The sequence below is a fragment of the Garra rufa genome, chromosome 10, assembly GCF_049309525.1.
Source record: "Garra rufa chromosome 10, GarRuf1.0, whole genome shotgun sequence".
Taxonomy (NCBI): domain Eukaryota; kingdom Metazoa; phylum Chordata; class Actinopteri; order Cypriniformes; family Cyprinidae; genus Garra; species Garra rufa.
In genome coordinates, this window is record NC_133370.1 from 48,657,117 (window position 1) to 48,681,262 (window position 24,146).

The 24,146-nt window shown below is 34.8% G+C and overlaps 1 protein-coding gene across 1 annotated transcript in view; it reads right to left on the reverse strand.

Moving 5' to 3' along the window:
* cacna1eb (calcium channel, voltage-dependent, R type, alpha 1E subunit b) overlaps positions 1-24,146 on the reverse strand; it is a 119,387-nt gene that overhangs the window by 69,240 nt on the left and 26,001 nt on the right. The window contains exons 4-11 of the mRNA XM_073849236.1: positions 11,070-11,173; positions 10,768-10,926; positions 7,453-7,643; positions 6,727-6,830; positions 4,794-4,909; positions 2,102-2,155; positions 1,162-1,242; positions 716-925 (exon numbers count right to left, since the gene is read on the reverse strand). Coding sequence (XP_073705337.1) covers positions 716-925; positions 1,162-1,242; positions 2,102-2,155; positions 4,794-4,909; positions 6,727-6,830; positions 7,453-7,643; positions 10,768-10,926; positions 11,070-11,173 — 1,019 coding nt within the window. The remainder of the gene's footprint in view (positions 1-715; positions 926-1,161; positions 1,243-2,101; positions 2,156-4,793; positions 4,910-6,726; positions 6,831-7,452; positions 7,644-10,767; positions 10,927-11,069; positions 11,174-24,146) is intronic.

Here is a 24,146-nt window from a genome sequence, read left to right on the forward strand (position 1 = left end):
TGCAGTCTGTCAGTCATATAATGGCGGTCAAAGGGACCCATGGCTTTGAGAGTCAAAAAAAAAAAAAAAAAAAAAAAAAACACAGACCAAACCAAAATAAAAAATGCAGCTCGTGATGATGAGGTCTTAAGACACAAAACAATTGGTCTGCGCAAAAAACTGAACAGTGTTTATATATATGTATTTTTTTTTTTTTATCTGCAATCCACAGCAATTGTCCAACAGTTCTGAGTGCATCAACGTACTCTGGCATAGTAGACAAATGCGCAAAAGTGATCTATTGTGCATATACATCACTCATTGTTTACACAGAGAGATTGTGTGTATGATGGCTACTCAAAATGGTAATTACTTGTGCTTATCCGGATCGCTGCAAATGAAAACATTATAAAAATACTGTTCAGTTTCTTCCATAGACTGATTGTTTTTTGTGTTAATGTATCATCACAAACTCCAGGGTTAAATTAGGCTTTGTCTGTGTATGTTTTTTTGACTCTCAAAGCTGTGGGTCCCATTATATGACATTATATGACTGAAAAACTGCAACGGTTTGAGTTGAAAATCTTCATTTGTGTTCTACTGAAGTAACAAAGTCATTACATCTTGGTAAGCAGATAAACACCAAATTTTCATTTTTGGATTAACCATCCCTTTAATGCTTAGCAGATGTTTATACATCATTTGAATGCGTTATTAGGGGGAATGAGATACTTACACTGAATGATAGTGAGCCATTCCGGTTGGTTGTGATGAACGATGGAAACACAGATGGTGTTGAGCGCCACCAGACTGAGGACTATCCAGTAAAAGCTGTCTGTTTTAACCATGCGGCGAATAGATATCCGCAACATGCGTTCCTTGCGCCGCAAGTAAGCAGCAGGTCCTCGCCTTGCTGTCCGTATACCAACCCTTGGTCGGGGGCCACCTGACAACCAAAAAAAAAAAAAAAACAGTCTCAAAGAATGTCTTTTGAAATATAAGAAAGTCAGTGGTGGTATTTCAAAAGCCTAAAAAAGGATATGAATTTATGGAATGTGTGTTAACAGTGTTTGATGACACAATTTGAATTGTATCTCAAACATAACAAAAGATTTCATGGTGTAAACCAGTCAAGTCTTAATGCGGATAAAAACAAAGAGATTGCATTTATATTTTACTCACCAACTGTAGAGATTTCAGAATATTTCTCCTCCCCTGGTCCTCGACGCCTTGCATTTTTCTTGCTGGTGGCCCGTTTCAAAACTAAAAATGAAAGAGTGAAACCACTTTTTGGCATCATGGATCTTATTATACACTGGCCTCCAAAAGTTTGGAAACACCCCTGGCAAAGTGTGGTTTTGGATGATATCAGCATAAATCCTTATCATTGACCCCAAGCACACTTCCAAGCTGTGCAAATCCTATTTGGAGAGGAAACAGTCAGCTGGCATCATGTCTGTCATGGAATGGCCTCCCCAATCACCCAACCTCAGCCCAATTGAGCTACTATGGGAGGAACTGGACCGTGATGTCCGTAAGAAGTGTCCAACCAGTGTGAATCATCTTTGGGCAATCCTTCAGAAGGCTTGGTGTAATATATCAAGTCAATGTTTGAATAAACTGACAGCTTGGATGCCCAGATTATGCAGAGCTGGTGGTGGATATTTTGATGAATCTAAAATTTTCTAACTTTTTCTATTTTCATAAGTTTTTCTATCCATAAACTGTTAATAAAATGTAATAAAATATGTTTTTGTAGCTTCTGTTGTCCCTTGTTAGTAAAAAAATATCACAAATTAAAAAGGATTCATGCCAATATTGTCCAAAACCCCACTTTTATAGGGCATTAGGGGTAGTGTAAATGTATAGTAATTAGAGGAATATATAAATATGCTGTAACTTTTAACCTAACATTTAAGGTATATAAATGTTAGGACAAAACATACTTAAAGTAATGTTTATGGAATGTTCTTATAACTTTATTAATAATAATAATGTTCTCATAACAATGAGAGGAAATGTTTAGATCAACAGTTTATGTCCTTATGATGTTATTTATACTTGATTAATGTTCTAAGAAATGTTTTATGCATGTGCAGCTCTCTTAAATTGGAATGCATACCATCTAAAGCTGATCTCCCAGAATTCTTGTTTTCTTCTGCAAGCATTACTTCCTCTTTGAGGGAGAGAGAAAGAGAGAGAGAGGGAGAGAGAGAGAGGAATTATAGAATATATTAGCAATGAAGTAATATTAACTCAGCATTAATTAAATCAATTATTGGTTTATTCAGTAGGGTTTGTGAAAAAAACGCCAATTTGTAGGCCTCTTAAAAGTGATCTGCTGTACTGTAGAAGCATCAACTATTCTGAGCACAGACAGGCACATATACAAACACTCCAGTCAGTGAGTCAGTGTCACCTTTCCGTTGACCCTTCACTGCGTGGGAGAATGAGCAGCTTCACACACTCATGTTCACCTGAATGTTGTGTTCAGGTGGTGGGTGGCAGGGTGAAATGTGAAAAGAGTAGTGTAGGTGTAGTACACAATCAGAGCACAGTCTGTCACTGAACCTGGGTAAAGACAGTGGAACTTCGCTAGCCTGGCTGGAATTTTTGAGCCAGAAAATGATTTCAAAAAGCAAAGGAATACTAATAAAATAGCATTTTAAAACAAGAACCTAATGCCATATAGTGCACTGGAAATGTTTTGGCATAGCAGCAATGCAAGTTGGAGCATTCAGCTAAGTGTGCTGTTAGTATACTATTTAAAAAAAAAAAAAAAGGGAAATATACTTTCAATATACTTTATACAATATACTGATATGTACTTCTTAGAAATATGCTTAAAATGTCATTTAAGTATACTTAACTTATACTTCTAGGTCTAAGTATATTTTGAGCCATACTTGTGCTCTGAGAATCTGTGTTTTCATTGTTATATGCTAGGAACGCTATTGCACATCTTCCGCACACAATTTCCAAAACACAAGTGAAGAAGAAACCGAAACAACAGATGCTTCCACATGTAATCTACTGTAACACAATCGTCAGACGTAAAACAGCATCAAAACCATAGATATGGAAAACGTTATGGAATAAAATGAAGACCCATGAAGAGGAAATAATGACTGTCAAGCTTTGGGGTGTTAATCAACTTTTGATTTTCAGGCATAGTCATTTATTTTAGCTTTTTGTTTATGTGTTGTTTGTTTGTTTATTTATTTATTATTTGTAAAACATACCCACATTGACGTGTTTCATAAAAGAATTCATGAAGCTAGAATAACATGTTTTTGTTTGTTCAGAATTTCTTATAACAAATATATACAAATGAATACCTAAATAGGGACATAGTAGTATACTTAAAGTATGATGTAAAGTTCACTTAAAGAAAACTTACGAGTATAGTTGCAGTATAAAACTACTAAACTAGTAGTTTACTGAAACTACACTTCAAAGTGTCTATCAGAATAACTATAAGTACACTTTCAGTATACTTTTAGTACAAACTGAAAACATAGATGTAAACTAGTTGTGTACTCTGTTATACTTAAAGTATACATAAAAGTATACTTTTACATACTAAAGTGGGCCAATTTAGTCCCAATGAGTATTAAATAGTACACTTAATAGTATACTAGTAGTACATTGATATTTGTATACTTACCACAAAAAGTATACTTAAAAATAAACTTGAACTTTACTTAAGTATACTTAATAAAATAAACTTGAAGTATACTTGTTTTTGGTAAGGGTAAGGTATTACGTCAGCAAATTTTACTGCATCAGTGGCCTCTAAAAGTTATCTTGCTGTCTTCTTTCCTCTGCGTTTTTCTTACTTGTCCCCTATGTCTTCACACAACTCTTCTAAAGCACCTCATCCACCATTCTCTAATCACTTCATTACTGAGTAGTGAAAGCCGCCTATGTTTTACAAGGTATTCCAATAAACCAAATTATTTAGGAATAGTTTACCCTTCTAAGCCATCCAAAAGTTTGTTTCTTCATCGGATTTGTAGAAATGCGTCATTCCATCACTTGCTCACCAATTGATCCTTTAAGAGTCCAAACATCTGATACAAACATCACAATAATCCACAAGTAATCCACACCACTCCAGTCCATCAGTTAACATCTTGAGAAGACAAAAAGCTGTGTGTTTGTAAGAAATAAGTCTTGTTTTTAACTTTAAACCATTGCTTCCCGCTAAAATATGAGTCCTTAATTCATACTAACGCTTCCTCCAGTTTAAAAAGTTCATCCCATGTTGTCATCTCAATTCAAAAACCACTGACATATTGGTTTGATCTGTTTTGGAATGTTTTGGCTTTCTTCCCTGATTCAGATGAGATTACCTTTTGACGGGAGGAAGCGTTATTATAGATTATGGACTCATATTTTAACTGGAAGCAAGTTCAAGTTTCAACTTAAAAGGTCTTAATGATGAATTTGTTTTTCTTACAAACAAGGACATTAATTGATGGACTGGAGTGGTGTGGGTGGCTTGTGGATTATTGTGATGTTTTTATCCGCTGTTTGGACTTTCATTCTGACGGCACCCATTTACTGCAAATGATCCATTGGCAGGAAGTGATGAAATGATACATTTCTCCAAATCTGATGAAGAGAGAATCTCATCTACATCTTGGATGGCCTGAGGGTGTTTATAAACTTTCAGCAATATCTTGCAAACACAGTCCAAGTGCTTAAATGCACTTTTTAACAGAACTTAAAATATGTCAAATCTGAACACAAGTAGCGTAACCAGTAATATTTTGCTTTTAAATGAATGCATGCTTCCGACTTGTCAGTACCTGCTCTGTCTATCCAGGCCCGGTATCCGTTGAGTTCTCTCTCCACCTGTTGCTGGCGTCTGAGCTTCATGAAGGCACGTCTGTTCTCCACTCTCTCTCTCTCTTTAGCAAATTCCCTGTAGAAGGATTCAAGAAATAGCACATATACACATTTAGAAAAGAATTCAATAAAATATCAATAGAATGGACAACATTTATATGCTTTGTAGGTTTTGACCTTTTACAACCTGTAAACCGAGAAACACTGTGGAGGCAAGAGCTGCTACAGTAATCAATCCCTAGTGAACCAATCATCCAGAGAGTGTGCTCTCAGCCACCCACGACCGCACTCTCACCACAAGGCAATAATTCTCTCATTCAGGGAATTCAGTACATCTTCAAAACAAGCATTAGTTTTTACAAATCAAACCTTCAAATTATTGGATTAACATAAGAATAAAGATTAGTTGAAAATTCTGTACATGTTTTTCCTTGCAAATGCAATGAATGGGGACTGGAGCCTTCGTGATTTATAAAAAAAAAAATGCAAAAGGACCATACAGGTTTCTTAAAAGTATAATCAGAGTTTTTGCAGGTTTTATTAAGGCAAATTTAAGACAACCAATCAAAGAAACTTTTTTATGGTTTTAGATTTTAGTTAACTATAATAACCCTACTTTCAACAGATCTACTTTGCTTTTTGATTAATTTCACACAAACTAAATATATATTAAAAATTGCTTCAGAGAACATTCAAAAGTAGCATTTCCATAATGTTTGCAAAATCATACAATGGGATGTTCCCTTAACATTCATTCAATCAATAAAAAATATTTTAATGTTAAAAAACATCCTAAAAAATGGGCATTAAGAGAACATTCTAAAATAACTTTTGAAAAATGTTATTTATAGATTGTTCATGAGACTTCTTTTTCTGAAACACACATCATTTTTAAATGTTACTACTTTCTTTGGAATATTCAGAGAACATTTAAAAGTAACATTTCTATACTGTTTGCAAAATTATAAAACATTCCCTCAATATTCATGCAATTAAGAATTTTTTTTTTAAAAAATGGACATTCAAAGAACATTCTGAAATAACATTCTCATCTCAGAATATGGAAATTCTGATGCAAAAAATTACACTGTTTCCTATTGTTTTGTTTTGTTTTCCAGGGCAAAAAAAAATCTTAAATCAAGATACATTGAGAGGCAAAATTACATGAGATAAGAAATCAGGTTTTCTAAGAAACTAATCAAAATACAGTAAGTTTATGAACAAATTTCTGCCAATGGGATAAAAAAGTTTTAATGCCCAACTGAAAAGATTTGTTCTTGTTTTAAGCATGAACTCATTTCATTTTGTCCAGTTTCAATGGATGTTTAGATATTAGTTTTGGGGAAAAAAGACAAAAATAGTGAGGAAGATATTTAACTTGCCAGTGTTTGCAACATTTAATGGCTTGACTATGAATTTAAGACCTTCTGCTCCAATTTAAAACCTTTTTAAAGCCCTAATCTGTGGAAGGGCAAGTGAAGACTTAAGACCTGCAGAAACCCTGATAATAAAAATAAGTTTTACAACCTGTGCACTTTATACAAAGATTAAGAAGCTATAAGACAGATTTTTGTCTCAATTCATGAAAAATCCTAATAAAACTCTCCTTAATGCATTTTTGATTGCTCTAAAAAGAAATGGTGTTGCTGAATTATTAACAAAGAATCAGTAGATCCAGTGCAAAAAAAAAAAAAAAAAAAAAAAAAAACAATAACTGTGATTTTTCAAATTAACTGTATAATTCCAGAAGAAGACAGATAAAAAAAAAAAAAAAAAAAACATTTATAGCACTTTTGCATCCATTTGATGCTTCAAAATCCAAATTGCATTGGGGAAATTATTACAATTCTTGTTTGAATTCCAATTTTTGTAAAATATTTGTGAAATTCTTACCCAGAGAGGACACCCAAAACAAGGTTGAGCACAAAAAATGAGCCGATAATGATGAGAGGAATGAAATAAATCCAATTCCATGTGGGTCCCAAAGCATCATTAGTCTGTGGAGAAACAACAGTAATCAATGCAAGTGGAAAATGATCATTTAAAGATAATTATGGTTCGGTGCTGTATTAAACACAGTTTCTAGATAGTACAGTTTATGTTTGTTCATAACAGTGTGCAGCATATTATAGTTTATGCTTTTTAATTATAGTAATTATAGTGTCATCATTTACTTACCCTCAAGTTGTTCCAAACCTGTATGAGTTTCTTTCTTCTGCTGGACACAAAAGAAGATACTTGTATGTTATTAACCTAACAGTTGATAGCCACTGACTTTCATAATATGGAAAAAATATTATGGAAGTCAATGGGGACCAAAAACTGTTTGGTTACCCAAATTCTAAAAAGTTCTTCTTTTGAGTTCAACAGAAGAGGGAACCTCATACAGGTTCATAGGTGAGTAAATCATGACAGAAGTTTCATTTTTGGGTGAACTATCCCTTTAAGGGAGTAAAATCATGTATAAATAAGTCAAAATTTAGCATTAAGCGTTAAGGTATTTGATTCAAGGCTCCATACTGTCATATTTATAAAGAAACACTGTTGGTTTAGTGATCAACTTCATATGTTATTATTTAATGAGTATCAATGAGCATAAAACTGATTGTAGGAACTCACATTGTACAGGACGGCAGTCCATCCCTCCATTGTGATGCATTGAAATACTGTTAGCACTGCAAACAGGATGTTGTCAAACTGAGTGATGCCATCATTGGGTCCAATCCAGGAGCCACTGCAGGTGTATTTTTCAGGACACTTCCTCACTCCACATGCAAACTCAACTTCAGAAGAGTCCACCGTCTCATTTTCTGAAAGAAGAGCAATTGTATATGATGTATTCAGTGACTGCGCTAATTCAACAAATGAAAAGATTGTAAAAACATTGTTACTGTCATCATTTTAATAAACCACAGTATCATTTTTTTTAAATCAAGGATGCATATTGATGCTTGCTTTGTTTGATTTACATTTCAAAATAAATAAGTTATATTAAAATCATCAAGGGGGACTTTCTGTCAAAGGCAAAAAAAAAAAAAAAAATCAACTTAATTCAAAGTAGAAAAAGTTTTCATGCTCTATTGAAAGAGATTTGTTCTTGTTTTAATCATGAACTCCATTTTGTTCACTTTCAATGAATGTTTAGATATTAGTTTTTGGGGGAAAAAAGACAAAACTAGTGAGAAAGATATTCATTTTTGCAGTGTTTGCAACATTTAATGGCTTGACTATGAATTTAAAACCTGCTCTGATTAATGCATTTTTAATTGCTCACAAAAGAAAGTGTTGCTGATTTATTAACAAAGAATCAGTAGATCCAGTACAAAAAAAACCCCACAAAAAAACAATGTGAATGCTTCTTCAGGAATCAGACTGATCTGGTTCATGAGTTCACATAAATATACTGTATAATTCCAGAAGACGACTTTCGACGAAGTTATGTGGTGAAGTATGTTATGTTGGTAACCAAACCGTTGATAGCCATTAACTTTCATAACATGGAAAAAATATTATGGAAGTCAATGGGGACCAAAAACTGGTTGGTCACCCAAATTTTACAAAATACTTTCTTTTGAGTTCAACAGTAGAGGGAACCTCATACAGTAAATCATGACAGAAGTTTAATTTTTGGGTGAACTATCCCTTTAAGGGAGTAGGAGATCCTCCTCGTCTGAAGGGGGCAGTGTCTGTTAAGACAGACTTCATTTAGCTTCTCAACTGGAAGGCAGTATCCTAGTAAAGCTGCGTCATTAGCCCCTTTCACACATACAGTCTTTACTGGTAAATTACTGGTAAGTAAATTACTGATCCTGTGTGAAAAAATACCGGTAAATACAGAGAGGCATAGCTGTTTAGAAGTGATTTCCAGGTAATGAGCACAGAATTTACCGGTATTTTGAAACCAATGTGTGAATGATGCTTTACCGGTAACAAAGAATGAACATCAGTGCCTGTGTGAACACTGCATTTTTGTATTTAAGGGTAACGTCGTTCTGGTAATTTTATGGCAATTTACTGGTCTTACTATATGAAAGGGGCTATTACTATTCTTTTCCTCATGAGGCTTCTCGGCAATAAATTCTAAGATGTCCACTAGCAGGGATCATTCTCAGAACTTTCTGGCAAGGTTTTCTCGAAGTGATGACCAAACATTCTTCCAGTAACGTTACCAAACATTTGTTCAAAGTTATCTGGTCATTGGATGCCCATTTTCCACAAGTTCATATGATTCTTTAGGGTCTTAATAAAAAGTCTCTAATATATTTTGGTTAAAAATTCTCAATAGTAGTGTAAATATTCTCTGCTCGCCCCGCCCCTCTCTGCTGGGGGATTACGAGCTGTAATGTTTACTTTAGCCGCATTTAGCTGCGTTTATCTGTGAAACCTGCCAAAAAGCACATTATTAAGAAAGGCCATTTGCAAAGATGCATTAAAAAACCCTTATACTCACGTCTGCTGTGGGTGAAGCTGCATCACGAATAATTCAAAGGAACATAGACACATATGTAGATTGGGATCAGCGCTTTCCTTTTAAAAACGAAAGTAACTTGGTCCTCTGCCTCTTCAGCGGCTCAGATCTCGGGAGTAAATGACTGCTCAGACTGCTATGTTCATGATTACATCCAACAACAGAACACCTCAATCGCTCAATTAGAGTTTTCCTCTGCACCTGAGTCACACAATGGGGATCGTATTCGGACTGTTTCAGCTCGGTGAGGGCGGGGCTAAGGTAAGATGCTCATGTCAATCAACTGAGTTTCGTCACAACGACAAGAAGCTGAGAATGACCTGATTTCAGGTTGTTCATGTAACTTTTTTCAAACGTTTGAAATGTTACTAGTTGTTTCAGAATGTTCAGAAATTTTAAACGATTTTAAAAGTAACATTTTCATAATATTTGCAAAATTAAAATGGAATGTTACCTTATTGTTCATATAACCAAGGGAAAAAATTACGTATTTCAATCATAAAAAAAATGGACATTTAGAGAACATTTACAAATTCCACTTTCATGACTTAATGGGAATGTTAGCAAAATATTCTTGGAATATATTTTTTTTAGCTGGGGAGGTAGTTTAGCGAATCCACATGGCAATGTCATTAATGTTTCTGCCTCCACGGTCCTGGCATAAAAATACTTTTAAAAATTGCAATTACAGTACAATGCAGTATAGCAAATAATAACCATTTGTGGTGTCCAAGTGGTTAATGTGATTAACTTACAACAAAAATACGCCTTTTTGCCTTGCATTTCATAATGAAATTGGACGAGCTCAGTGCCGACTCATTTTCTATAAATTATTTTTTGTGAATGTGTACTAAGGATTGTGGGTGATCGTAGGACACACAGGATACACTTGATGAATGATCAAAATATGCTGAACGAAGGGCGCAAAATAAAGGCTGCCGTCCAAGGATCCTTCAAATTCCAGCGCAGCCTTAGTAGTACACAGCCTTCCAATTGAGAAACACACTACATTTCACCTCAGTCACAGTGTAAATGATGTGCACGACCTTAATAGTATCTGCTGGTATCTTTCTCCACTGATGGACATTCAAAAAGCTCTGTTTTCAAATGAAGTAAGATCTAAATAAAAACAAAATACTAATAAAATTAGATGTTGTGCCTGCATTGGTTCTTTTTGAGAGTGTAAAAATAGGTCTACAGTCTGTATTTCCTTTGACATCACAGCTTAGGATATATACTAGAGAAGAGTCCGGGATTGTGGTGTCACATTTGACATAATATGATTTCCCAGAGGCATTTGAGTGATAAGTCAAATGGCAAATAGGCTCAGGTGATTGGCTTAGAAAACCTGGCAGTGGAACTGAGGACTCAAAATTGCATACCACATGGCAGCTACAGTACATTAGGTTAGAAATGTCTGGCATTCCTGTTTCATTCGAGTTAAAGGCTGAAAAGATTCTCCATACCGAGTATATCTGGGGAAGCCAGGCAAGTGTGGTGTAATTTTCCACTGTAAAACTCCAGACCGATGATGGCGAACATCAGGATTGCAAAGAACAGCAGAAGACCGATCTGCAGCAGTGGCACCATCGCTTTAATAATGGACTTCAGAACTATCTGTAAACCTGTTGGAATGAATCTGGATTAGCACTTTTTGCCAATGAGCGGTTTTACCTTCAGTGCCAAATATTGTGGTTCATATGTGACAAGATGACATTGATCCTGATTACTATTAATTAGTGTATAATTAATGGGATGAGTTACTTACTAGGGATACCAGAGACTAGTTTGAGAGGTCTGAGCACACGCACAGCTCTCAGGGTTCTCAGATCCACTGGAATATTCATATGAGATCCAGCAGTGGCCAGAATCCTGCAGACAAAACACACGCACAAAAAGGAAATAAGGCTTTGTCCACACAACTCTTAAAGGGGTCGTATGATTCAGTTTCTTGTTTATGTCTTCGGAGTGTTACAAGCTGTTTGTGCATAGATAAGATCTGTAAAGTTGCAAAGCTTAAAGAGATATTTATTATTTAAGTTAAGCCACGCCTTCCTAAAACGGCTCGTTCAAACACACCCTCACTTGTCCATGTCACAGAGTGGGTAGATTTGCATAACACCACCCATATGTATATGGAAAGAAGGAAGACGTAACTTTTACCAACTGAAGTAGTGTTGCAGCCGCCATGTTGTGGAGACGCAGTGTGTTTCATTGCGAAATGGAAGTACTTTACCCATTTCTCAGAAGTTCATATCATTCTTTAGGGTCTTAATGAAAAGTCTCTAGTATACTTTGGTTAAAAATTCTCAATTGTAGTGTAAAAAATAACCCTTTTACCTTGTCAAAATCAGCTCTGCGAAATATCAGCTCATTTTATTGCATGGGCCCTTTAAATGCAAATGAGCTCTGCTCGCCCCACCCCTCTCTGCTGTGGGATTACGAGCTGTAATGTTTACTTTAGACGCGTTTAGATGCATTTAGCTGCATTTATCTGCGAAACTTGCCAACAAGCATATTATTAAGACAGGCCATTTGCAAAGATGCATAAAAAAAACCCTTATACTCTCTTCTGCTGTGGGTGAAGTTGAATCATGAATGACTCACACAAACATAGATGCATATGTAGATCGGGATCAGCGCATTCCTTTTAAAAACGAAAGTAACGTGCTCTGCTTCTTAAGTGGCTCAGATGTCGGGAGTAGCCTAAATGACGACCGCTGTGTTCATTATTACATCCAACAACAGAACACCTCAATCACTCAATTAGAGTCTTCCTCTGCATCTGAGTCACACAATGGAGATCGTATTGGGACAGTTTCAGCTTGGTGAGGGCGGGGCTATGGTAAGACGCTCATGTTAATCAACTGTGTTTCGTCACAATGACAAGAAGCTGAGAATGACCTGATTTTAAAAAGGGGACATTACTTTTAAAGATTAAAAAAATACTACTGGGTGGATTGTTGTCATTGTTGGGTGGTTGTGTGACTCCTTTAAGTAATATTTACAACACTGTTCCGGAACAGTACAATGCAAATATTCGAGTAGGTGCTGTGCATTTTACGGAGGACTATTTCCTGAACCTGGGAGAGCAGCTTACAATGCCAGCTGTACACAAAGGGTTAAGTCTATAAAGTGGGGCAATTCCAATGTTGCGAGGAAAGACATTTTAAGTTCTAACTTATTGGCACCAACTGGCCAGGGGTGCATTTCCCAAAAGCATATGGTCTCAAGTTCCGTCGTTAACAACTTAGTTCAACAGTTCTGTGTTTTCCAAAACCGTAGTTCAAACGAACATTCGCAAACAGCGTCGCAAACTTACGTGGTTGGAGCTACAGCTCTCGACCTGTGGTTAGAAGCATAGTTTCTTGTTAGCAAGACATATGGGCTCAAACACTTATGCTCTTGGGCACAATAACCAAGCTAACATGCAGTATAATCTATATCGTCCATTTAATTTAAATATAAATGCATTTTAATGTATGTATTTTTGTGCGTCCTTTTAAGTGCTGTTTTTGATAAGTGCGCATGTGCGTAAATGCCTAAGGGAACCCCGGAGTATGACGTAAGAGGGAATTCGCGATGAATCAAACATCAAATAAAGCGAAATGACAGGGACCAAAACAATAGTAAATTAGTCATCAATTGTTATGTTCAATTTAGCTGCATTTTTGAGATCCCTAATCAGTTAAATAGCCGAAGGTTAACCAGCGAGTTACATAGTTGTACGGGAAACGTACCCCAGATCTCTGACCATAGACCATAGTGTTGTTTCTACCAAGAAAAAACGTATTTAGCAAATCTAGACATTGATAATGTTTATGTTTAAAACATAAAAACATTGTAGTGTTTTTTGCTACTTTTTTTTTGCACTTTTACACTAGGCAAGATTTAAAGTCGTGAGTTGAAATGACTTGTGCTTTTAAGTTGAAATAACTTAAAATCTTAAAGCAGCCACAAAAACTTAAAGGAGTATTTCACGTTCAGAAAAAAAAAATTGCAGATAATGTACTCACCCCCTTGTCTTCCAAAATGTTCATGTCTTTCTTTCTACAGTCATAATAAAAGTGTTTTTTGAGAAAAACGTATAGTGAACTTCAATGGTGCCCGTGAGTTTGATCTCCCAAAATGCTTTGAATGCAGCTTCAAAGAGCTCTAAATGATCCCAGCCGAGGAAAAAGGGTCTTATCTAGTGAAACTATCAGTTATTTTCTAAAACAAATTGACAATTAATATACTTTTTAGCCTTAAATGCTCGTCTTGTCTAGCTCTGCATGTATTTGAAAAACTCCCACCTCATTAAAGTAAATTATTTGTAAATTTTTATTCTGGAGGTGAACTTCTGCTTTAAGCTCAATGCAGAGTGCAAATTGACTCTAATATTAAATGTTTATTCAGAGAAAATTTGAGCTTTCTGACCTTAGATGCATTTAAAGCTGTTGTAGGGGACTCCAACACAATATTAGGTCACTTTTAAATACCACATGACCTGCTCTTTAAACACAAAAGATGACATTTTGAAGAATCCTTGTAATCAAACAGTTTGTGGTCCCCACTGACTTCCATGGTATTATTTATGTATTTATTTATTGTTCATACAATGGAAGTCAACTGTTTGGTTGCCAACATTCTTCAACATATGTTTTGTGTTCAACAGAAGGAAGTGATGACAGAATTTTCATTTTCGGCTAAACTATTCCTTTAAATGTGGCCTATGACACAGAAAGATATTTTCTTTTACATCTAACATGACATTTGTCAAAATATAATGCTTGATTTAATATCATATGTATTTATGATATATTCATGTACAATATTGCTCCTCAAATGTTGTGACACTATACACAATGACAACAGAAGTTCAGATGAAAAATATACCTTTAGGTATAATTAACATACATTTTTAGCATTTCAAATATGAATAAATCATATGAATAAATGCTGTAAGGAAGATTTAATTATATTTATAGATTATATTATTAAAGTGGGTGATAATTTTGTATACAAAAAGTGATCAAAGATGGTTATCTTTACAATCGGTGGATTTTCTGTCAGCATTTTCACCAAAACTCCCACTATAATCAATGACACACTTTCCACTGCTCAACAAGTCTCATGTTTGCATCATGTTGTCACTATTATTAGTTATGATGAAAGCATGCATGAGACTGCATTGTGTGCTCAGTAGACATGACTGTGTTACAGCGCTGCAACCTTTGATGAAACGAGAGGAGCTCTAAATATAATGCTATAATCAGCACTTTTCACCATTAGTTCATCTTGGCGACTGTTACAGCAAAGATGCAGGAGTTCCACATGTAATGCTCATTTCATATGCAAAGATGTCAGCCAATCACAACAGTGGGCTTTTACATTGAGTCTCACAGTTCGTTCAAATTAGAGAGAGGAAGAAATACCGTTACAGAGTGGGGGAACTATGACGCGAGCATTTTAGCACCATTTCTGGTTTCATCATCCAAAAGTCAATGGGTTTTTTGAATGGGATTTTGGTTAAATGTCCGTGGTTAACAAGCTCAAGATACTTTCATGTTTTATTGTACGACATAAAACAAACCAGTTACATCCCACTCGTGACTTTCTAAAAGTTGTCTAATTTGTAGTAGAATTAACTGTAGAGTGACCAAAGTTAGTTCCCCATATTTTTCATTCGACAGTGTTTTTTCATCGCTGTTGTTGTTGTTGTGTGTTTGTTTTGCTTTCCCTGAGATGCAACTAATAGTTTAATATGGAAGATGCTCGTTTTATTACTGATGTAACCAGTGGAGACTCTGGGTTTATACCATTAGGTAAATCCATATTACAATTATTCCACGTAAACACCACATTTACAGGCTTTACATGATCGTGGTGAAACTTTACCGATGCATAGTGCTTGAAGCCACGTTAAACTCAAATGTTTACGGCCACTTGAAGCTGTTAGAAAACAGAAAGATTGAGGATTTTCTAGAAGCAAGGATAAAATAACATTTTGTGCAACCACTGTAACAAAATGGTAGCTGAAACATGGTACTTTATTCACTAAAATAAATGTAATCTTACCATAATCAAAAACTTGCTCACTCAGCTGTTAATAATTTAATGCACTAGATTTTTTTTTTTAAATATCCATATTAATCAATGATTTATTGACTTTTGATGGACCTTATTTCGAAATAGGTGCTTTTTTTATGTCTTAGTCATGATTATTTCATTTATTCACTCCTTACTGATTATTATTATTGTTTCATTTCAGTTTTATTTTTGCTCTAGTTTTGAATTTATTCCACGTAACATGGAATACAATTAATCCACAGAGTAAATCCTTTATACTGAACATGTTTCTAAAAATAAGTTTGAAAAAGGTTGTCGGAAGCATATGGCGCTGGTGACGTTGAAGGCGAGCGACCGAGATTTTTAGTTCTACCGTTTGTATTTAGGCTTCAAAATTCATACAAGTTATATTATTTTGTGAGGATTGTCTTGATGGACAAAATGTGTAAGTTTCATGAACTATGGTTGAACACAGAGCTTATTTTTTGCGATAATCCAAATGCCTATGGAAAAATCCTATTGCCTTTTGTCGAGGGAACCAATGTGATGCTAGAAGCTGATCGGCCTACAAAGTGATGTCATAGTTCTGTATCTAAATTAGGAAACAAAAAAAAAAAAAAAAAAAAAAAAAAAAAGATTATTAGTGCACCTCAGGAAAATAACAAAATCATTTTAAAAATCAGCATCAAATGAGTTGAAACCACACTGCAAAAAAAAAAGGCTTATCTTAGTATTTTTGTCTTGTTTCTAGTCAAAATATCTAAAAATTCTTAAATTAAGCTGCATTTACTAAACAAGAAAATATTTAGTCTTGTTTCCAGGAGCAAAAAAAAAAAAAAAAAAAAAAACTAAACTAACTGCAGCTTGCTTATAATAAGTAAAATGATCTGATTTAAAAATATTTTACTTACACCACTGGCAGATTATTGTCTTGTTACAAGACGGAGGAAACTAAATGTGGTGCATTTTGCTTAAAACAAGACTAAATGTGACCCTGGACCACAAAACCAGTCTAAAGTCGCTGGGGTATATTTGTAGCAATAGCCAAAAATACATTGTATGGGTCAAAATTATTGATTTTTCTTTTATGCCAAAAATCATTAGGAAATTAAGTAAAGATTTTTTGTAAAATTCCTACTATAAATATATCAAAATGTAATTTTCGATTAGTAATATGCATTGTTAAGAACTTAATTTGGAGAACTTTAAAGGTGATTTTCTCAGTATTTTGATTTTTTTGCACCCTCAGATTTCAGATTTTCAAATAGATGTATCTCAGCCAAATACCTAACAAACCATATATCAATAGAAAGCTTATTTATTGAGCTTTCATATGATGAAAATATCTCAGTTTTGTAAAATTTAACCTAATGACTGGTTTTGTGGTCCAGGGTCACAAATATCTTATGTAATTTTGCTTATCTAGTAAATGCATCTTAATTTAAGAATTCTGAGATATTTTGACTAGAAACAAGGCAAAAACACTAAGTAAAATAAGCCCTTTTTGCAGTGCATCCTTTCATCCCTATTGTGAGGTAGATCTGAGCAAAACAGCTTCATGAATGAAAAAAATAAATAAATAAAATGTAGGGCATTAAGTGATTTTGTCCATCTGGAACTGATTGGATCATTGCTGGATCTCATGTTTTCATGAGTTTATTGCCACACATCATAAGAAAACAGAAGAGATTGCATTGCAATATTCCATAAAAAAATAAGAATAACATATCAGGGTAGGATGTTTGGCACATGCAGGTCAGATATGTGCTGCATTTAAAAGGTCATGTGAACAACCTCACAAAAGAAATGGGAAGTGGGCACATTAGTGAGAGCTGTTAGAGCGCGAGCCCTTCCCAGCCACAAATACATTAGACGACCGTATCTGTGAGCACTAAGACAATGGCTAATATTCAGGAGGAACCTATAAAGTCATGAACTCAGGGATAAATTTGAATAAGAGAATATTAATTACAGTATGGAAGAGGAAAAAGGCAAAAGCGAGCGTCAGAAAGAGAGCGAGCCGTGGAGCGAGTGAGTGGGTGAGTGGATGAAAGCATTGCTCGGGGGTGTAAATGGTGTGAAAATTCAAGGTTGTGAATCTTTCTGTAGCCTCCAGAGCTGCAGCACGTCCGTACTATTGTGCATCATGATTTGCATCAACAAATCCTTCATATCGGCTACAGGAACAGAGAGGAGCCTGCTTTATTGTGCCTTTTTATAAACATCCGCTTGTCTTACGGGAGCTTTCAATCTGGGATTCAAAAGAACTTATGTAAAGCTTCCTGATCAATCAATGGACAAAGTACAACATGTACTGCGTTTAAACCATAGGACAGTGTGTTTAAAAATAATCCTCATCCAACACGATGTGAGCTTCCGCGGGCTTAATGGTATTTTCTTACTAAACTGATTTTGTTTTGTGCGTGTCATAATAATCAATTACGTTTGTACCTTTCACACATTTCTATCAATCAGTGACCAAACACTGTTAATTATTTCACAATTTGATTTCTTTGTACCTGTCAGAGAAAAAGCTGAAATGCAAACATGAAATGAATATGGGCTCACCCACACATGAACACCTACACACAGCGCTGAACTGAGCTCTGAGAGCCAGTCAACGGGGAGGGGGATGGAGGAAGATGGAGGAATAACATTATCAACACTTAGTGGTGAATCATCAGCATATCTGCAGCAAATGCTTCATGTTTCACACACTATGAAAGAAAGGCTTCATGCCGAGTCCTGAACATCTGAGCGCACCGTACGCTCGAACAGCTCTCTTGTCCGCTTTCTCAAGACATGCAGTAGAAGTCTGGCTAAACTTTCAAATATTTAGACTTGATGCATTATTAAATATATTATTAGGGGAAATCTGAATTGCTAATTCTATGAATTATTTCATCTGAATTCATAACATATAATTAGGCCTAGTAGCTGCACTATACGCAACCTTTGTCTCTCTTAGTGTTGTTTTTGGCGGCTAGTTTTAGTCTAGTCTTTGTGTGAAGCTGTCATTTTAGTTTTTATTAGGTTTAGTCACGTTCATACCCTTTTTAGTCTAGTCAAGTTTTAGTCAACTAAAAGTCTGAGCATTTTAGTCTTATTTTAGTCAGAATTATCCATGACTATTTTACTGACATAGTGAAAATTGTATTTTATTATTATTTTTTTTTTTTTTATAAGTTTATTTACAGATTAGTTCATTTATACCTTGTGTAAGTAAAAATGCCATTTTTATTTTTATTTCTTATGGTTGTCGCAGCACAAGTTGATTTATTTTATGAAACTGTCCAAAAATCGCTTGGACATCTGAGACGCAAAAGCAACTTTTTCCACCTTTGACCACAAGATGTCATTAGTGTGTTGAAAATGGTTGAAAAGCTTCGAGTAATGTACCTTTTTACCATACAGCTGATGGGATTTTATTTTGTAAACCACATTTAGTCTTGTTTTTATTCGTCAATGATATTGCATTATACTTTTAATTATAGTCATCGTCACATGACCAGCCTTTACGTTTCGTCTCGTTTTCATCACGTAATGAAGGTTCGTTGACGACGATATTTAGTCATAATTTTCGTTGACGAAAGCAACACTAGTCTCTCTATCACCATCTGTGGTTGATCTCACACTAGTGTTGTTTTTGGCGGCCGATTTTAATTTTAGTTTTAGTCTAGTCTTTGTGTGAAGCTGTCATTTTAGTTTTTATTAGTTTTAGTCATGTTCATACTCTTTTTAGTCTAGTCAAGTTTTAGTCAACTAAAAGTCTGAGCATTTTAGCCTTATTTTAGTCAGAATTATCCATGACTATTTTCGTCTAGTTTTAGTCGACGAAAACTGACATTTAGTCTAGTTTTAGTCAATGAAAATTGTATTTTAGTCTCTTTTTTTCTTTTTTATAAGTTTATTTACAGATTAGTTTTATACCTTGTCTAAGTAAAATGCCATTTTTATATTTTTTTTATTTCTTTTGTAGCACAAGTTGATTTATTTTATGAAACTGTCCAAAAATCGCTTGGACATCTGAGACGCAAAAGCAACTTTTTCCACCTTTGACCACAAGATGTCATTAGTGTGTTGAAAATGGTTGAAAAGCTTCGAGTAATGTATCTTTTTACCATACAGTTGATGGGATTTTATTTTGTAAACCACACTTAGTCTTGTTTTTATTCGTCAATGATATTGCATTATACATTTAATTATAGTCATCGTCACATGACCAGCCTTTACGTTTCGTCTCGTTTTCATCACGTAATGAAGGTTCGTTGACGACGATATTTAGTCATAATTTTCGTTGACGAAAGCAACACTAGTCTCTCTATCACCATCTGTGGTTGATCTCACACTAGTGTTGTTTTTGGCGGCCGATTTTAATTTTAGTTTTAGTCTAGTCTTTGTGTGAAGCTGTCATTTTAGTTTTTATTAGTTTTAGTCACGTTCATACTCTTTTTAGTCTAGTCAAGTTTTAGTCGACTAAAAATCTGAGCATTTTAGCCTTATTTTTGTCAGAATTATCCATGACTATTTTCGTCTAGTTTTAGTCGACGAAAACTGACATTTAGTCTAGTTTTAGTCAATGAAAATTGTATTTTAGTCTCTTTTTTTCTTTTTTATAAGTTTATTTACAGATTAGTTTTATACCTTGTCTAAGTAAAATGCCATTTTCATATTTTTTTTTATTTCTTTCATAGCACAAGTTGATTTATTTTATGAAACTGTCCAAAAATCGCTTGGACATCTGAGACGCAAAAGCAACTTTTTCCACCTTTGACCACAAGATGTCATTAGTGTGTTGAAAATGGTTGAAAAGCTTCGAGTAATGTATCTTTTTACAATACAGTTGAGGGGAAAGCCTCTGTGCTTCGAAAAGCTTCATTTTCCCATCACTACTAAAAAGTGCAAATAAAATGTGTGTATTGTTTCTTCTTTTTCTGGCTGGCCATCTGTCCCTGTATCTGTGTCAGACTTAACTTTGTTTGTAGTCGTCTTCTAGATAACGTCGCGAGTGGGGCTTGAGAAAGTGACGTCGCCTGCGTCTGCGCGGTTTAGGCTAGAAGGGATACAGCTCTGGCTACTGGGCATGCACACATCAATCTAACGTTATAACATTTAGTTTCGTCTCGTTTTCGTCAACGAAAATAAAGAGACATTTTAGCATAGATTTTATTTTGTAAACCACATTTAGTCTCGTTTTTATTCATCAACAATATTGCATTATACATTTAATTATACTCATTGTCACATGACCAGCATTTACGTTTCGTCTCGTCTCGTTTTCGTCACATGATAAAGGACTCTGCCCTCCAAAGGCAAAGTGCAGTAACTACGCGAACACTGAAACTGAGAAAAATGCCTTTAAAGTTTTTACAACAGCTAGTCGAACATGTTGGCACTCTCGTTTCTCTGAACGTTTCTCTGAAACGGGACAAAATTGAACCAGGAGACTTTGCCACAAGACAAAACAGTTGTCACAAAGTCCAGTTTAAGCCTTTTGACTCAATTTTGACCAAATGTGTAGTTACTGCACTTTGCCTTTGGAGGGCAGCGTTGACGACGATATTTAGTCATAATTTTCGTTGACGAAAGCAACACTAGTCTCTCGATCACCATCTGTGGTTGAATCACACAACTGCATCTCACCTGTGGAGGACTTGTTTTAATGCTGCCATAGAATGCATTGATACAATATTTTAAATTGTTCTCTGATATCTACATAGATATATGGCATAGGAAAGGACAAAAGTTCTCCAGAAACGGTTTTACATGTCCATTTACAACCATAGGATTTGTCCCTAGAATGAAATAGTCTGTTATTGCCTTATTTGGAAGGTTCACGAATAATAATGATGAGCTCTGCTCTGATTGGCTGTTTCACAGAGTGGCTCATTTCAGTAGCTCACACATGGAGGAAAATATATATTTAATCACAGAGCCCAAGCCGCTATTAATATGCGGGGGCATTGAAACTGCCGTTTTGAATGCACGATCATTTTACTTTCACTTTTGAGATTGGCAATTGCATGTGCTCTGTGTAATTTTACGCTACAGCGGCAGTACTTACCACATATTTTACATCACTCCTTACTCTGTTTAAGTGGTAAGTGAAATCTTAGGCTACTGCTAGCAAGAAGCTAACCGTGTCCCTTTAGTGGCTTGCCATATTTTATTAGAATACCTTATTTGTTTTCCTTTTTCTTCACAATAGCCTAGCTACAGAACTTCTGATGATTGGGCTATGCAAATGTTGGGGGCGTTAATGATCGCGACTATTACATCATAGTCTGTGTTATCTTAGGAAAGCTTATTTTTCAGTGGTCTTATGCAAACAGCAGATTTATTTAAGAAGGAGGAAACAATGGTGTTTGAGACTCATGGTATGTCATGTCCATGTACACAACTGTTATTATTCAACTATGTAAAGGTAAATACAGTTTTCCATTCTATTCTATAATTGACTTTAGATAGACGAGTACAGGGCACAAACTAATGCTGGGTTAGTTGTAACACATGTGGTTTAAATGTTTCCACACATGCTGGCATAACCAAATTTATGGTATTTACTAGTTGACATAGCAACACTATACAGAGAAAAAGTTGCCAATTTTTGAATTTTTATTTTACCGTAGTAAAAGTAAATTTCTGGCTGAAGTACATTTTTCATCTCGGTTTTTAGTATTCATTTAAAACTAGACAAATCTGCTTTTATTTTAATCTCCAATCTGTTATTTATCAGTTTAGACAGTTTTTTGGTGCTTGGCAAACCAGCAGAAGACACTAACCAGTTTTAAATCCCAGTCGCGCAAAAAAAAAAAAAAAAAAGTTGTAACAGTGCGTTAAAATGTGCTCCACTATTATTAAACTTTACTATTCAATGACATTAGTGATGTAATTTATGCCATTTACTTTTATGGATTTTAATGAAAAAATACAAGAAATGGGTGAATAAAGACTGACAGTCGATGTTTAATGTTCCGAAATTATTATTTCAAGATATATAAAGCATTTTAGCTCGTTTATTTGTCTTGTGTTCAATGAGAGCTGTGTGTGGAGGGATTGGAGTGTTTTTCTAAATGCGTCTAAATGCGTTTCATCTATTTGTGCACATTGTTTTGAACTATATTGTATGGCTTTATGTTACAATCAGGGAATTTAATATTTATTGTCAAACTCCAAAATTCAATTATTTTCAATTCTTAAAAAAACCTCCATTAGTTTGTTTAAAAAAAAGTTAATAATTTTATTTTATTGACAAAATATTATAGTTTGTCATGTATATATTTTTTTTCATTTGACCAGATAACATTTTAAGTTGTCATATGGTAATGTTACAACGTGACCCTCAAATGAACGTATGTACAATGTACCCCATCTACAATGTAAAAACTTGTCACCAGTTTCAACTTAAAAACTTAAGTTCAGCAGCAGCCTTAACATTTTAAGTTAAATCAACATAAAACGACAAGTAATTTCAACTCATGAGTTAAATCAACTTAAAAGTACAAGTCATTTTAACAAATTTTAACATTGTGAGTTGAAATAAGTTGATTTAACTTAAATTTTTTGAAAATTTTTTTTTAAATCTTTTTACAGTGTACTGCAGAGGTTCTCAACTCTGGCCCTCGAGGTCCACTTTCCTGCAGAGTTTACCTCCAACCTTGATCAAACTCACCTGCCTGTAACTTTCTAGTAATGATGAAGAGCTTGATTAGCTTGTTCAGGTGTGTTTGATTAGGGTTGGAGCTAAACTCTGCAGGAAAATGGACCTCGAGGGCCAGAATTGAGAACTCCTGGTGTACAGGGCATTTTGTAACATTTCACTTCCTTTCTTTTAAGGTAAATAATGAAAAATGTATACACTGTAATTATGAAACAAAGAGACATATTTGTACTAGACAAGTGTGAAATTAATCTGGATAAAAAATTATACTCTGAACTCCAAGTGGATTTAAACAAACTTAAAAATTCAAAAAGTGTTAGGTTGTGCCCTTTCAGATATGTAAATGGTTATAGAGAATATCATGCACTAAGAACTAACAGACTTTCAAGTCATTCTGAATACAACAAACTCGTGCAGAATCATGCATCAGTTTGTTGCTAGGAGACGCATGACAAATGAAAACAATGTGTTCTAATATCAGTTCAAAATATCAAACATGTTTGATATCAGATCCTACACAATAACATTGTGTATACTGTAGCAACAACCTACAACCACTCCTGAGCACTCTATAATCTGTACAATTGATGGACATGACTATAAAAAAAATCAAATGATGAACTATACGCTATGCACTTATTCTATGCATTATGTACTCAAACATAATTAAAGCTGTAAAGTTGAGTGCACAAAGTGTCTACCATTCTACAACTATTTTTTTTCGGTTAATTAAGTACATCATCCGGGCCTTTTTTTCTATTATGAAGTGCATTTTTACTATTTGTAGACACCGAATAGTGCATAAGCATGTCAACTGGGACACACATTCAGTGAAAGACAGCTACAGCTGTGGTTGTAAAAACTTAAAAAAAAAAAAAGTATATACAGTGGTGTGAAAAAGTGTTGGCCCTCTAATGATTTTTTTTCTTGCACATCAATGACATAAACTTGGAATTTTACACAAAATCTGAACCTACAGCTTAAAGTTGAATAAATATGACTTAGGCCTACAGTGCGAAGGAATCATTATTAGCCAAGAATACCCTTTTCAAGGCAGAATTTTATGTAAACGTCAACATGTGACGACTTGGGGTGAGACCGTGTTGGTAATTGCTCAATACTTATATTTTAGTC